Source organism: Seriola aureovittata, chromosome 4 (genome assembly GCF_021018895.1).
Source record: "Seriola aureovittata isolate HTS-2021-v1 ecotype China chromosome 4, ASM2101889v1, whole genome shotgun sequence".
NCBI lineage: Eukaryota > Metazoa > Chordata > Actinopteri > Carangiformes > Carangidae > Seriola > Seriola aureovittata.
In genome coordinates this window covers 15,668,498-15,685,030 of record NC_079367.1, presented here as the reverse complement: position 1 = coordinate 15,685,030, position 16,533 = coordinate 15,668,498, and the positions used below count along the sequence as shown (strand labels likewise).

At 41.1% G+C, this 16,533-nt stretch overlaps 1 protein-coding gene across 2 annotated transcripts in view; it reads left to right on the top strand.

The window, feature by feature from the left end:
* cbl (Cbl proto-oncogene, E3 ubiquitin protein ligase) overlaps positions 1 to 16,212 on the top strand; it is a 39,674-nt gene extending 23,462 nt beyond the window's left edge. For both annotated transcript variants that reach the window (XM_056374840.1, XM_056374839.1), the window contains exons 5-16: positions 1,905 to 2,026; positions 3,895 to 4,032; positions 4,836 to 4,923; positions 5,629 to 5,760; positions 5,956 to 6,174; positions 7,335 to 7,466; positions 8,202 to 8,621; positions 9,140 to 9,225; positions 9,406 to 9,612; positions 9,747 to 9,835; positions 10,291 to 10,533; positions 12,134 to 16,212. In XM_056374840.1, coding sequence (XP_056230815.1) covers positions 1,905 to 2,026; positions 3,895 to 4,032; positions 4,836 to 4,923; positions 5,629 to 5,760; positions 5,956 to 6,174; positions 7,335 to 7,466; positions 8,202 to 8,621; positions 9,140 to 9,225; positions 9,406 to 9,612; positions 9,747 to 9,835; positions 10,291 to 10,533; positions 12,134 to 12,429 — 2,172 coding nt within the window. In that variant the 3' untranslated portion in view covers positions 12,430 to 16,212. The remainder of the gene's footprint in view (positions 1 to 1,904; positions 2,027 to 3,894; positions 4,033 to 4,835; positions 4,924 to 5,628; positions 5,761 to 5,955; positions 6,175 to 7,334; positions 7,467 to 8,201; positions 8,622 to 9,139; positions 9,226 to 9,405; positions 9,613 to 9,746; positions 9,836 to 10,290; positions 10,534 to 12,133) is intronic.
* Positions 16,213 to 16,533: the final 321 nt, after the last annotated feature.

Genomic DNA, 16,533 nt, shown 5'->3' with positions numbered 1-16,533 from the left:
GAGATCCTCCTCAAGGACAGTCTTCATTATATGTCCTCCCCTCAGGTTGTACTGTCTTACTGCTAGATGAATAATAAACAGCAAGAATGAAAATTAGTGGAATAAATCCCTAGACGGGAATCTAACTAAGCATGCACTTACATTGACAGTTTATGAGTTGTTTTACTATGCCAAACACTGACTCAACTTTGTAATAGATAGACCACACTAGCAGCACACTGCTCATGCACTGGGAGTTGTGGTGAGGTAAAGGGCTAAATGTAGCCAACCATTTATATTTTTCAATTATATACATGAGGCAGCAGGAAAAAGCACATTTATTGTTTTCTTTTTCATCAACATAGAATGAAGCAGCGAGAGAAAGGAGCATGCATAAAAAGAAAAACTACAAAGGATAGAGGAAGGGGAGGGCAGAGGGTGGGTTTATCAGGAATCATCTTCAGAGCTTATCTATAGTATGTAGTGCAAGCATTTTGTATCAGCATTGTAATTAACACAGCACCAAATGAAATCTGTTGAAATTTTATCACATCTCATATCTAAACCTAATCACAGACACAGTTCTAATTTACATTACCTAAAACCTCTTGCATCATATTTCATATGCATTAGTGTATGTTGTTTATTTCCTCCGTGACATTATCCCAGGCTACTTGCATGGTGCAGGGTACCGACAGGCTTAATGAAAACTAAACAGATTACAGACATTTCCTATGACACTCCCTCATACAGAAGTGAAGTCCTCCTCTAAATGTCCTCAAACCCAGAAGAGGAAGTGAGCCTGAGGCCATTTTAAGCTTTGTCCTTGATATGCAGTAGACTGGGGGTGATTATGCTGTGTTTTTATTACATTAAGAGCACTTGAAATGTGTTATTTCTTGCCGTATCTTTAGGCTGAGTGATGTGGTGATGATTATAAACCAATATATTAAGCAAAGTTTGCTTGCTGTGCTCAGTTAAGTGTAAAGTCGATCTAGGTTGAATTGATGTCCAAATGGCAAAGAGGTGACTAAAAAATAAATGTACACTCACTGGATATTACATTACTGAGCACACTTTTGTTTACTAATGCAGCCAGTTGGTGATCACATTACACTAAAGGGAATAAGAGAAAATAGATACAATAGATCTAACACCGAGTCCAGCAGAGGAGACAGTTTTGACTTGTCACTTCCTGTGTGTAAAAAGTCTAATTTTAATTTGGGCAAATACCGCAAAGAGACAAATTGATAGGACAATCCCTTTTTTGTCATTTAGCCAAATTACGTATTAATCGTTGTGTAGCTTTAACTTTTGCTGTGACCTCTGCAGCTCATTTTCAGTGTTGCGTTAAATCTACTTCCTTTCACACACAAGACCGACTGGTGAGAGCAATTGCGGAACCTCCTACTCACTACCGCACTCCCATCAGCGTGCTATAGAGCGCTATGAATTATTATATATTTTTTGCTTCAATCTTCAACCCTTACTGTTAGGCTGGCTTGACTTGATTTGGGTCAAGTAGTCATTAAAGAAAGAAACACCTGTAAAGTTGTCTCATACCTGCTGTATATATAGTGTGGGAAGCAGTCTGCTCATGTTCATTTCATCCTCCTCATTCTGCGGCTCCAGATGGTATCAAACGAGTTGCATGCTGACTTAAGTGTTGCAAATTAAGCTTAAAGGACTGTTTTACATTGCTTGACCCAGATTGAAATGGCCTTTGTAAATCACACTTCAGTAAACAGTTTTTTCATCTTCAACCATGATATATTTCTCCATCACTCTACTTGTACTGTTATTGCTGTGTCAATGCCCTCACACATCAGATGAGTCACTCTGTTCTCTCTTTTTCTTGTTTGTATGATTGTGTGTGTGTGTGTGTGTGTGTGTGTGTTTCTGCGTGTGCGTGTGTGTGTGTGTAGCCTTGGTCGTCCCTGCTGCGGAACTGGAACAGCTTAGCAGTTACTCACCCGGGGTACATGGCCTTCCTCACCTACGATGAGGTCAAAGCACGGCTGCAGAAGTTCATCCACAAGCCTGGCAGGTGAGACATGTAAACACATGTATGCACATGTACACACAACCTACAATGCAACCTAAATCAACCTCATGTCTGAACACAAGATGGGGTCTCATTAGGTGCTTCTTGATGTGACTGCAGTGATACAGTCATAACTGCACATTTTTGAGCACAGTACATATCTGAATTCACATGGCCCTCACAGTCAACTCACATTGACGTTTTAGTAGCATACGTTTAGGGCAGTGTGAGTAACACAACTTAATGACACACATGTGACCATGTTCATGTGTTTCCACAGGCAACAGTACGGTTGTGGGTTTACTGTAGCTCTCAAGACCTATTTTCATCCCTGCTTGGGAGATAATATACGTGTATGTTAATGTCTGTGTTTGTGTGAGCGTGTAGTATTGTTGTTACATGAGTGACTCGTGCTTTCACTTTGCATGCAAACACAGATGCACATAAATGCAAATTTTGGCTTTGCATCAATACAATGGCAGACAGGGCACAAGTTCAGTCTTGGTCTCACATTCCATTTGTGCGTGCGTGCGTGCGTGCGTGCGTGCGTGCGTGCGTGCGTGCGTGTGTGTGTGTCTGTGAGGGCTTGTGTGCAAAGGACCCAGGGCAGCGTGGCACTGGTACCTAGCATCAATGGTCTGATTGTACACTGAAAGCTGATGTCACTGTTTAGGCCGGGCCTGTGTAGGGCCACGTTGACATCTGAGCAGTTATTGGCCCGTTTGAGTGCAGCATTTTATAAATTACAGCTTACTGTCAGGACTGATCTGTTTGTATTATGGGTAAAGCACTCGTTCCACTTCAAAACTAAACATCAAGGCCATCACCAAGAATCCTTTTCTCCACTTGTGCAGTATTGCTAAACTCAGTCCTGCCCTGTCAGGAAATCCTAATACATGCATTTGTGTCATCTACGATCAATTAATGGGCTACTCTTGTTTTTTCTGGCCTACCTAAATCACGTAGTCTCCACCCTCAGCTGGAGTACTTACAAAGACGGGCTGCTTTGCACAGATACTCAATACCCCCTAGAGCTTATTTTTAATTTGGTCATTTCCTGTACAAATCTGTGAAACTTGTACATTGAAGCAAGCAGCCAGGAAATGTTCGATCCTGTGGTGAGTGGCTCATTTTCTTGTCAGACTCATGTGGCTCTCATAGCCACACTTACTTTTGCACTGCAGCAAGGGGCAACTAAGTCCCCTCAGTCCCATTGTGCACCACACCATGCATTTGGTTGATCTTGGCTATTTACTGTGGAATTTATGCTTTAATGAGCAGTGATGTTTTAATTTTTTGTTCTTATGCAACCCAGGTTGAGTGATAACTATGATGATATAACTGTAGCTGTTTTTTTATATATATATATATATATATATATATATATATATATATATATATATATATATATATATATATATATATACACATTAATTCGTGTAATATACATGTAATGTACAACATATAACCTAATTGTTTTGTGGTTCATGTATTTTTATGTATATAGCATGTATGTAGAATACATTTGATGGCATTTACTTTTATGTGCTTGCTTATCTTTGGACGGGACATCTTATCTTTTTGAACTTTTCATGTGAAGTATGTTCAGACCTTTTTCAGTGATCAGACATTAGTTTAAATTGCCAACGGGCTAATTCCATGCATAGATCAGCCTACATACTTACACATACTTAATTTATTTCATAAAAAATGATGTGCAAACTTGAAGAACATGTTTCTTCATGTGCATAGTTTGTCGAACATATTTGCAGTCCTAACTATTTGATCACTTCTTTTTTTTTTCAGTGTAACAAATTGGAACCCTTTGACACTACTTCAGTATTTCTTATTTCTCATGTCTCTCTCCCCAGTTACATCTTCCGCCTGAGTTGCACACGGCTGGGTCAGTGGGCAATCGGATATGTGACAGCAGATGGAAACATACTCCAAACCATTCCCCACAATAAACCCCTCTTCCAGGCCCTCATAGATGGCTTCAGGGAAGGATTGTAAGTCCACTGGCATTTTGTTTGGCATAGTCATATCCGTTATTGTCTTGGGGGGGTTACATCTAGACTTCTGATCTGCCATTTTTTGGCTGGGTCTTGGTCTTCATTTGATGCAGTTTTAATAAATGATTTAAAAGTCAAACTTCCTGTCATATGTAGGACTCTTTTTCTATCATTTCCCCTTCTTTCTCCTCTTCCCTTCCCACAAAGCATGCATCACTGCATGCTATGGAGCTCTGTTTTGCATCCCACGACTGAATCTGCCTTTCAGCTTTAAACCAATCCAGCCATATCATATTGCTTGTTCCCATCATTCCAGTGTTATCATAACCAGAATAGAACTGTTGGTTTCTAAGTGCAGCTCAGTCAGTGGTTTTTAGCTGGCTGGCGTGAAACTCATCTTTTTATGCCAGCGTTGATTCCTTTGTTTAATGAAAGCTATGGTTGGCCTGCCCCAACCTGTAATCAAGTGCTTATTTAAACTGGGAAAGCCTTTACAGTATATCGCCTGCATCTACAAAACATTTGTCAAATGGTAATTACAGCATCTGACCCATTTGTAAATTAGTCACATACTGTACATGCACCATATTGGTGGTGATATTAAAACATGTTGCCAGATTGAATGAATGGATTGAACAGATGTTTTCGTTACCGCAGCCTGTTAGGTATACATGCATTATAATCATACTAACTAATGATGATGATAAATTTAAAAGGAAAATGCCTGTGGAAATACCCAAGGATACTTCAAGGGAACCTCTGTGCGTACCCTCTAAGTTTATGTGCCTCTGCTTCTCCAGCTATTTATTCCCTGACGGCCGGACCCAAAACCCTGACCTGACAGGACTGTGTGAGCCTTCGCCTCAAGACCACATCAAAGTCACACAGGTCAGAGCAATGGGCTTCTCAGACTGCATCCTCAGTCATTTATATCTCATACTTTCTTGTTTGTCTTTTGCATTTTATTGTAATTTTGTAATTCAATTTCTGGCCTTTTTTGGTTGACACACAGTCCAAGAAATATCTCAGTTGAAAAAAAATATGCGACGGTGCAGTGCACAACCAGAAGGAGAAGTAAAAGACATGAGAACTGATCCCAGAGGAACAGATCTATCTTATTTTAAACTTTCAAATACAGTTACAAATAAATTGACATTTCAAAGTTTATGTTTTATAGTTAAAGGAAATTGGTCCTCTTTCAGTGTAGGCATTGTTAAGCATTGCAGGAAATGCATATCTGTCCTGCAGTATTTCATACTGTCAGGACACTGAACATTGGGCTCAACATGTTAAATAAGCAAGATACATAATTCTGAATTTGGAAGTATTGTTAAAGAATATCCACTCTGGTGTATCCAGTCTCCGTCTTGTTTGGCTTGCATATCTGCTCAGAGTTTGGTAAAGGTGTTCATGAACAGACTCATTTTGTGTGAGCACAGGACTGAAACTAAAAACACGCCCCCGCATTTTGACTTTGCTCCAGATGCTTCTAGGCTCTTTCAAAATGATCTCAGGTGATGTTAGTGCCGTATGATGTTACCCTGTGTTTAGGAACTGAGAGCTCATAGTTGTCTCATTCTTTTCCCCCCTCAGGAGCAATATGAGCTGTACTGTGAGATGGGCTCCACTTTCCAGCTGTGTAAGATCTGTGCCGAGAATGACAAGGATGTGAAGATTGAGCCCTGTGGTCATCTCATGTGCACCTCGTGTCTGACTGCTTGGCAGGTACGAGAGTGGGTGGATGGGAAAGGTTTTCTGTGGGTTGGTTGCTCCATGTTAAGTGTCATAACTCATACCTGTTGAGAGGAGAATATCACTGTTGCAGTGTTTTTTCTGTACAGCCGTAACAGGCATATAATAGCACATCACCTCCTGTCATCTCTGTGTGCCATTACATCTGCCTTTCTGCTTGTGTTACAGGAGTCAGAGGGTCAGGGAACGGGATGTCCCTTCTGTCGCTGTGAGATTAAGGGTACAGAGCCCATTGTTGTGGATCCTTTTGACCCCAAGGACAACAGCGGGGGCTCCTGCAGGGGCACATTTGGGGCTGAGGGTGCTCCGTCACCCAGCTATGACGATGATGATGACGACAGACTTGAAGACCCCCACCTCATGATGAGCAAACTTGCCTGTACAAAGGTAAGATTGTGGAAAGACCTTGACTTAATTCCACTAAAGTTATCCCAGTTTGCTCAAAGTTTCCAGTCATGGCACTGGGCACACCCTGTTTTAGTATTTCCCACTGATAAAACATTGAGGGTCTTGGCTTAGTTGGTTTGATAACCCTGGGTGCACCTCATGGGTTTCTACTGTCCTCTTCTCTTCTCTGTGTTTCTGAGAGACCCATCTCTATACAGATGAAACACTCCCTGCTTTTTCCTTTTTCACTTTTCGTGTGCTTCAAGCTCACGGCTCATATCTAAAGTCTTTCATCTCCATCTTTCATGGTGCCAAGGTAGCAGCTTTTTGTGCTTCTCAGTATTTGATATGTGGGGCATTCTCCTATCCTACATCTTTTATGTGCCTCAGAGAAGCTCTGTGTGCATTAGTCTGCTTATAGAGTAGGCGAATACCTCAGATCACACACACTTTGATGTGGTCCCTGGAATTTTGGCTTTGATTGCTGACCCAGCCTTCGTCTCATCCTTGTCTATTTCTTTAAATGTACTTGTATGCTCTGAAGTATTTGGCTGTACTTCATAAATATTTTGTGTTGATTTGTGTTAGTTTGAAGGGTTTCATGTTAAACAAAACATGTTTTGGATTCTTTTTTTTTTTTTTCTTTGGAAAAACTGAGCAAAATACGGCTCTGCCATTGGAGGGTGCAGTAAAATTTAGAGGCCTAGTTACTGTTCTACTGACATTTCATTCATTACAGTGTCAGTCTGTACAATTCATCAAAATATCAAAATTGGAACATGGAACATGAAAAATGAGAACTTAACTAAAATGCCCCACACAAAATAAAATAATTTTATTGCATGGCATTATGTGATATGATTAGAAAAGAAATCATAACATTTTCAGCACTGTCATCCTGCTCTAGACAGAGATAACCTCAGACCATTCAAAGAAATACGATGAGAACTATAGTGTTGTGTATTCCCTTTAATCCATACGCAACACGACTAGGCTTACATTAGAAAACAATGTGGGTGGGTAATACTATCTGCAGTTTGGATTGGCAGCAGCATCATGATGTGTATCATGTACAGAGCAAAAGCTGATTGTGTAAAAATGTTTCCCATGTAGCAGAATTTAATCACGTGTTGTGCTCTGCTGTTGTAAATGTGATCCAGGTGGAGCGCCCCCCATCACCCATGTCCATGGCTCCTCAGTCCTCTCTTCCCCCTGTGCCACCCAGACTAGACCTGCTACCACACAGACCTCCCAATCCCCCCGGCGCCTCCAGTCCGGGGGTCACCACAAAGGTAACTGAAAATACACAATCAAGTTTAGATTATTACAATAAAAGTTCATTCACACAACATCTTCAATGGGGTTTGATTGTCCAGTTTATCTGGAAATGTGTGTCATAGCCTGCAAGTAAACAGGAAATGATACTGTCATAGGAGAATGGAGGGACTTTGTTGGTATTTGTTTTTATACAGAGATGGAAGTGAAACATGATTTTAATGCAAGCTTGTGATGTTTGTTATAACATTTCAGTGTTGTCCCAGAATTTGGTTGCTTTAGCAAAGTTGATGCAGAGAGCAAAACCTAGACTAAAATTTAAGAATAATTTAACATGTAAACCAGCTCTGTTATTGAAATTACACTTACTCCTATTACCCCATTAACACAAGTAAGGTGTTGAAATGACGGTTACAGTAATCGATGTATTTAACATTCTGCATATGGCTCATTTTAGGGTGTATTTCCACTCTCTGACGCTTTCATATTACTACATACACATACATTTATGCTTAAAGTGTAGATAAATGGAAACTGTAGATAGGAATCTGAAAGTGTCTGCAGCTGAGAAACATTTTACCTTTGTGTTATTCATCTAGATGATGTATATGGTTGATTATGATGACGAATGCCTACACCACGGCCTTTTTGCTAAATGGATTATTTCTGACAGCACAGAGTTTTCTTGGATTTCACATCAATATTATATGTAGTCTAAATGGGCTCCCTCAATCTCTGTTTCTCCCCTTCAGGCAGCATCTCACCACAAAGACAAGCCTCTTCCCCTCCCCCCAGCACTGAGGGATCTTCCCCCTCCTCCTCCTCCTGACCGGCCGCACACAGCTGGGACAGCCCCCGATGGACGACTGCAGAGGCGGCCCTTACCGTGCACTCCCGGGGAGCCCCCTCGAGATAAGCTCCCTCCTACACCTCCAAACCGGCCCCTGGCTGACTGGAACTCTAGGCCTGTTCCTAAGGCCCCCACCTCCTCTTCATCATCCTCGTCCTCATCTTCCTCGTCCTCCCAAGTGTCTAGTCTGGGAGGGGACATTCGAGCAGGTGTCAGGGAACTTTCCAACCGACACTCCCTCCCCTTGGCGCTGCCCTCTGCTCTGGACACCCGCTCCGACTCGCAGAAGAACAACAGCTCCCTCAGTCTGGATCACCAGCTGGTCAGAGGAACCACAAAACACCACACACTAAACTACCATTTGGTTTGATGTGTATTCATTGGCTGCAGTTACAAGCACACAGTATTCAAGTTAGTTGTCATTGTCCAAGAAAAATAAATGAAAGAATCCAGTATGTGGGTTTGAGCTATCGTTGGTTCTTAGCAGGGCATTCCCGACAGATCACTACACCACACAACTGCTGTTTGATCACATTTACAACAGGGACATGAAATAAACGTGTATTTGTTACTTCTATTACTATTTGTAAAATCCATGTTGTTCATTTTGGGAAATACACTTATTCACTCTCTTGCTGAGAGTTAAATACAGCCAGCTTCATATTTACTGACATGACAGTCGTGTCAATCTTGTCATTTTAGCACTTAACCAAGTTAGCGTATTTCTCAAGATGTAGAACAATCCCTTTAACGTGATTGGTATTTGGTGTCTAGATTTTGATTGTGTAAATATTCTTCACATTAAAGTTTCTAATATTTCTACTTCTGCGTATTTTCCAGAATTTTGCTGCTGCCGGTCAAGATTATGACAACCCCAAAGTCAAGCCCTCAGCCTCAGCCAACGCCATCTATTCACTGGCAAGCAGGTACGTTGTACTGGCACTCACTATGACTTTAGGTCTGACAAGACAATGATTTTAGCTCACTTGCAGATCACAATGTGTTAAAGACATTCATACAAATCATTTTATTTAATTTCAAACACCTTCAGTGTTTTAGGTTTTATAAATCCAGTTCTGTCGTAAATATTCCTTGGTTGTTCTCAGACCGTCTCAAGCCCTGAGGGCAGTGACAGGAGAGGAGGCACGGGACAGCGAGGAGGAGTCGGAGTACATGATCCCCTCCTCGCGCCCTGTCCTGCCCCCTATCACGGCTCCACCTGTAGGGGAGACCCCACCAGTCCCTAGGCCGTCACAACCTCAGCCTTCATCAGCGCTCCAGGCACAGAGCCAAGCCTCCACACTCAACTCAAGGTATTAAACACTTTCAGTGAATCCACCTTCAGGAGCACAAAAATGACTTTTCATTCTTTGGTGATATTGTTTTGTTAGTGTTTGCAGGGTTGTGTGTGTCACTGTTATTTTATTATTGTTGTTTTCTGCTGTAGGCTGGCACTAGCTGAACTAGAGGATGGACCTCAAATGTATGAAGCTATGTACAACATCCAGGCCAGGTCACAACAAGCCAGAGATTCAGGTATTTTGATTCACTAACCTTTGACTAACTAGGATAAGCTGAGTGAGGGAATTCGAGGTAGGCAGCATGAGTCGCTTTCATATCCTGTTTTAAAATTTATACCTTTGTGCAGACCTTTCTGCCTACCACCCTGCAAGGGTTTATTTGTGTTATCCGTGCTTTACAGTTAACAGCTGGTGGGGAAAAAAACTGACTGTAACCAGTCAATCTGAATGTCTGAATTTTAGTTTAACTCCAAAACACCATCCCCACCATCTGGAAAAAACTACACCTACTCTGTGTTGGCATGACTGTGAATTATAATTCTGTTTACAGTGAGTCATCTGAAGCTGTTTCAGAGGATATAAGGATCTGTGTATATGAATGAAACCAGGCATATGCTAAGTCTGTATTTATCTTCATGTAGCTCTGTCTCCGAGTCTGTAGTGCTAACAAATTGTTTCCCATCCCTCCAGACTATTCAGAGTTGCCCCCTCTGGCGATGGCCAACGGTCCCAGAGACCACACAGCTGAGGACAGGGAAGAAGAGGAAAATGGTTATGACTTCCCAAAACCCCGGCTGCCGCTGCCCCCTGCCCGACGGACCTTTTCAGAACTGGGGGGGTCGTCTTCCTCCTCTTCATCCTCCTCATCATGCTCATCCTCCTTGGCTGCTTTCAGCCGCCTTTCCTTAGATTCAGATGCTGGAGCTGCAGCACGTAAGTGTACTTGGCCCTGCTGAGCCAGAGCTGTTTTTTAATACATGATAAATCTTCATAAAATAATTGCTCCGTGATTGTGATAAATACACAGCCTACACAGTCAAATCTTTGAACACTCTACTTTGATACGTTTACAAGTGAATCCCAAGCAATGTAATTGTAAACTAAATGTACAGATACCCCCCAAATTATGGGGTATTAAACAATGAGCCATGTTATGAAAGTGAGGTTTGATACTGTAGCATATGACCCACACAATCCAAGTTTACAGATGACTTTCAGTTTTGTTGCCTCAACTTGCATGTGCTAGATAAGGTTATGTCTGGCTGTCAGAAAGAATGAAATGAAAATTGAACGACCTCAATAGCTAAATACTTTTAGGGTAAGCAAGAAATACCTTTCGTTATTTGAACGGTTAAACCCTTTAAAACATGGGCTCTTATATTAAGAGTTTAAAAGTTGAAATTTTACATTAATGCTGGCTTATATGGTAACTGGTTGGCAAGAATGGAAAATGGTACATCTGTTTTATAAAATCACTTGGATGTAAAAATTTATAACAGCTGCCTCTTCAGGTCCCTGTCTGCCAAGATGAATTAAAATTGCTGATGAATCAATATCTTGAAGTAGTACAAAAGTTGCGTGACTGAGTGAGCAGCCTGAAAAGTCGACTTAAGTGTTTTGCTGCTACCTGGTATGGGGCCAGACATAATACAGATTTTCCAGAAGCTCTCTGAAGTTAATGCTAGACTCCAATTTGGACTTTGATAAATTGCCATGAATCGATTGCCAGACATCATTTTCTCCAGTATGTGCAATCACTGTGCAAAGAAGGGTAAAGACCAGTAATTACAGAGAGCTGTTCACTTACATCAGTGACCGTAAACCTAGAAAAACAGTAAGGGATGCCTCCAGGATTTTGGATCTGATCAAACCTGATGGCGGAATAACCATCTGTATCTCATACTCAGCACAGAGGTGTCCTCCATTGCAGACAGCAAGGTTGTGTAGAGGATTTACTGATATGCAGCATTAGTGACCTTAGCAGACCTCAAATGTAAAGCAGGTGCAGGAGGAACCATGGAGAGCTGGAGCAGAGCAGGACTCAAAGGCAACATGGGCGGATTGTTTGAGAGGATTTTGGTAGAGACACTGACAAGCTTAATGAAGGAGTTGCTGGTGCTAATATTGAGCCTTTCAGTGATGAAAGCCACAGTGCTAAAAGTTCATCATCATGTGACAATCTTTAATTTCTCAGAGTAATCTCTTAGTCTCTGCAGCAAGCTGACATTTTACCACTGCGTCTTTCTGTGTGTCTGAGTATTCCACCAGTGCCCTGAATCTTTGTTGTTGAGGACCAATTAAGTTGCTCTCAAACACTGACAAGCTCTCACATTATAATTCGACTCTTTATGAGTGCCTTGTTAAATGTCACAGCCGTGGAAAGGTCAACCAGCTCACCATATGTACTTAATGATAAAAATGTGCAGTTTACTTCACAGACAAACCACATGTTGCCTTCTACAAATCACAGTGATCAAGATTTTTTATTAATTATAATTAATAAAATAATCACTCACTGTCCCCATTTCTTCAGCCTTCTCAGAGTCAGTGGAAGCACCAGAGAGACCTCCAAAGCCCCTGCCCAGACGTATCAATTCGGAGCGCCGACCCAGCCCTGTCCCGCCCATCCCTGCTCCACCCAGTAGTGGAGCAATGGGAGGAGAAGCCAACCCTCAAATAAGTAGTGAGATAGAGCACCTCATGAGTCAGGGATACTCTTACCAGGACATCCAGAAAGCACTGATGATTGCACAGAACAATATTGAAATGGCCAAGAATATCCTACGCGAGTTTGTCTCCATTCCCTCCAACGCTCATATTCTTACATAGCACACTCCTTGTGCCTCTCTATCGTGTTTGCTCTCTCGCCCTCGCTTGGCCCAGCCTGGTTGGGTTTAGGTTGGCACAGGCCAGCCCAAAGCCCAAAGCCCATTGCCTGCAGCACTGCCTCTGGTGCTGGCTGACGCCCTACGCCCCTGTGGATTTTAACTGGCTGTGACTCCAGCGAGCTCACAGCATCTCTGGGACTCTGCGCCCTGCACTCCATGCGCTTTCAACAGTGTCTGGCCTTCTTAAAACTGTTATACAGCAGGCCTCTTCGTTTTCAAGAACATCTCCGTGGGACTGACTGAGCACATGTGGAGCAATGATGGGACGCCACATAACGCAAGACTTTGGTAGGAATCCTGGGAAGAGAGATTCTTATCTTTCATGTCGAAGCCTCTTGCTGAAAATGTAACCAACACCTCACAAATAAAACTAAAAATGTATGTCTATATGAAAATTTAATATATGAGTAAATATATATTAAATGTGTGTAATATATACAGTACGTGCATATACAGTATGTGAAAATGATTTCAGCTTTGAGGGTCGCTGTTGGTACAAGCGATATGGGTAGACAGGGACCAGATTAAAGGGGGGTTTGGCCCTCTGTCAGACTAAGGGATGTGAGAGTGTGGAGAAGTACATGTGAGGAAGAGTCGGGGTGTCTTCCTCACCAGGATGCGTCGGTCAGCAGCAGCTTAGAAGACATGCAGCAGAGCTTTTCCGTGATGAATTCAGTCTGTTATGGCCTTTGATTAACAACTTTGCTTTGGTACTTTTTTTTTTTTTTTTTTAGAAAGACATCCTTTTTTGTCTTTTTTTTTTTTTTTTTAAGTAGCATGATGATGGTTTCAGGTTTGGACTGTTGTCTGGCAGTGTGTGTGTCCATGTGTAAGTGTGTGTTTGTGTATGTGAGCATGCATGTGCGCGTGTCTGCCAGACCTACTCCTCATGACCTGCTCTCAAATGAACCCCTGTTCCTGTACAACATGAATGTGGAATTACAGTCAGTATACTCAGACTCGTGCTCTGTAAACTTACTACTGCTCTAACTCATATGGCAGGGCTAATGCGTAGCTGTAGAGTCTGGCAGTGAGATTATTAGAGGACGTACTAATGTCGACAACCCTGCAGTACCAGACAGGCAAGTGTTGTGTGATCCGTGGCGGCTGAAATGTTTTCGTTCTGTCTTCGTCTAACTTCATTGGCTGGCTGATTCGGGTTTCTGCCTCCAGCTAAGTCCAGTGTTATGAAACAAACAAAAATTTTTTTTATTGATTTACTTTGGTAATATATTATTGTAATATGATCATAAATATTGTTATTATAATTAATTCAGAAGTGCTTCACTGCTGCTACTATTGTTAGTGCTAAACAATTAAGCCTTAAATGTACATTTGTGAATATTGTGTTTAACCGTCGTCCTGTTTCTTTAAAGTGACAGTATCACCTGTGTTTCTCCAGTCCGTAATGTAGCATACTTGAAAGTACAAACGGCTTGTGAGATTGCAGCCCTCTCAAGCTGTCAACTCTTCAGTGTTTTAAAATCTTTTTTTTTTCATTGTTTTTTTTTTTTGGTTTGTTTTTTTTAGGTGGACTCTGTATAGCATCAGTAATAAAGCAAACAAAATGCTTTGGGTATGGAAACCAGCCATTTTGTAATAGATTCAGGCTTCTCTTTCACATCAGCTTCCTTTCTCCGTGGAGTTCGCCCCACTGAAAGGGAATGAGGCTTTTTTTAAAAAGTAGGCTCATGGGTTTGCTGGCCCACCCCCAAGTCTACTTTGAAATCAGTATTTGGGCCGACTGTAAGAACTAACTCAGGAATAATGTTTTATCTGAACACGTGGCGTTCACCCTGGCTGTCAAAAAAAAAAATGGAGGAGATTTATTGGCATAGACAGCAGCTCATCTGTTAGCTGTCTGTTCATCCAGGTGACATGTAGCCAAATGTATCCGCTTAATGAAGTCACACAAGTAGCCTATTACTTATTCTTTTTTTGTCACATTATAACTTGCACATTTTTCGTATAATTTCCAATATTTACAGGACTAGAGACAGCAGCTTCATTTCCAGGTACTCTGAACGAATAAGAAATGAATGCCAGGAGCTTTTAGGTACATTGACTTGAACCTCTCCCAGCATATGAAGAATGTTGTTTTTTTGGGAGGGTGTACATGACATGTCAATAGCTAATCAGCCATAGCTCATTCTGGGTAATGCTATGTATTGACTGGAACCTATCTCCACACTGTCTGGCCATCCTCTAGTTCTTTTGTTTCTGTTCCTAGTTGCCTTGAGAAACTTCTTGAATGATAGGTAATGGATTGGGAGGTCCCCGATCCTCAATACTGTACCAATGTTTTGTTGATGTTTTTGAGGACAGCCTTATCGTGTATTATTTACCTTTTTTATTTTTGTTTGGTTTTTCGCACAGTACACCAATTTGTGCTTTGATACTGTCACTCTAAAGAAAAGCAAATTGTATAAAGTTAGTAATATGAAAAGAAAAAAATTGCTGTTTTATTTCATTTTGCATTCCTGTACATGTATTTTGTTCCAAAGGTTTTGTTTACTTATGTGAATAATTCTCTGTGAGCAGTGCCATATGTTTAGAGATCCTCACCATGTCTAGAATAAGGCCTTGTTTTTGAAGAGAGTTTGTAGGTATTGTAGGTATATGTACCTGTTGATCTCTGAAGGCAAGATTGTGCAGTATTGCTTGTATTAATCTGTCCCCCTCTGAATCGTCAGCCGCATCTTAGAGAACAAGCACTGGTCTGTGTCCCAGGTCAGTTCTCAGCCTCAGTGATGCTAGATGTGTACCAGCACCCAGTTGCGTTAAGTCCCTCTGCTGGGGTACTTCAACTTTCTGCCAGAAGAGGGAGCTGTTGTTCCATGTAGCTGTGTTGCTTCTCATCAGTAAAAGGCATTCATTAACTTTTTGATGGTTTTTAAAGCTCATATCACTTTGGAAGTATGCACAGTGCTGTTAATAAAAATGATAAGCAAAAGATATCTCTCTTCTTTACATACTTATTCAAGGATGTTTGGCTTGTAGATGACATCAGAACTATCCAATGTAAAAACTAAATTTCTTCTGCTTATTTTAAAATCAGGATACATAAGACAGTGTTAATTATTATTAGTAGTAGTAGTATTATTCAGTAATTCACTTATTGAATAGTGAAATCACTGAAGTAATTCATACACTGACTTTATGCCGCATTAATTATGTAAAATTGAAAAACATTACAGTGACTATTAACTTTGATACTTTGGTGTATTTCACTGCAAATACTTTTATGCTAAGCTTGCTTAGATTGCAGTAGCATTAATTCACAGCAAATATTTTGACATTAAAGATGGCTGAATTTAGTTTAGGGACAGGCTCACTCACTGACAGGGCTTCCCGGGACACTTAATAGAATGGAGGCATCATTAATGTTGTTTACACCTGCGCTTTTCCTGCTTTGAAAAGTCTAAATGTGCCGTGAACATGGTCTGCTGAAGTGAAGCAGGAGGACAGTTGAGACACTGTACAGGAGCACATATGACTGTGGAAACAGTCCAAAGGCAGATTTGATGAATCTCTGTTTTGAGGAGGATGCAACAAAGTGTGCTTAACAATACATGACAGTCTATATTCAGGAAACAACACAGGTTCTTACACAGACCTGCAGGCAGGTTCAGGTCTTCAGTTCTGTTTCTGTTTATGTCTTGTAGCTGATGGTCTTGAAAGTTCAGTAATGCATTTGTTAACTGTATTAAAAAGCGAAATCTCATTTGACTGCCTGATCAAATCAGCATCATATCTGAGCCATTTTTAAAACTCTTACATAACTTAATAAATCTGTACTCTGTGCACCAACAGACTAATAAAGATATCATACGCTTATTTATGGCTGCAGGACCGAGATAACATGTTTTAGGTGTCTGCATGTTGCTTGCATGAACACTTCATTTACAGGACAGTTGTCTCCAAATAAGTTTTTCCTAGAAAGTTGGTACTAATTATAGGAAAAATAGATATTTCATTGAAATAACTGCTTCATTTAAGCCCAAGTAAATACTCCATATATTTTTAAGGGTATGCCTTTAGAAAA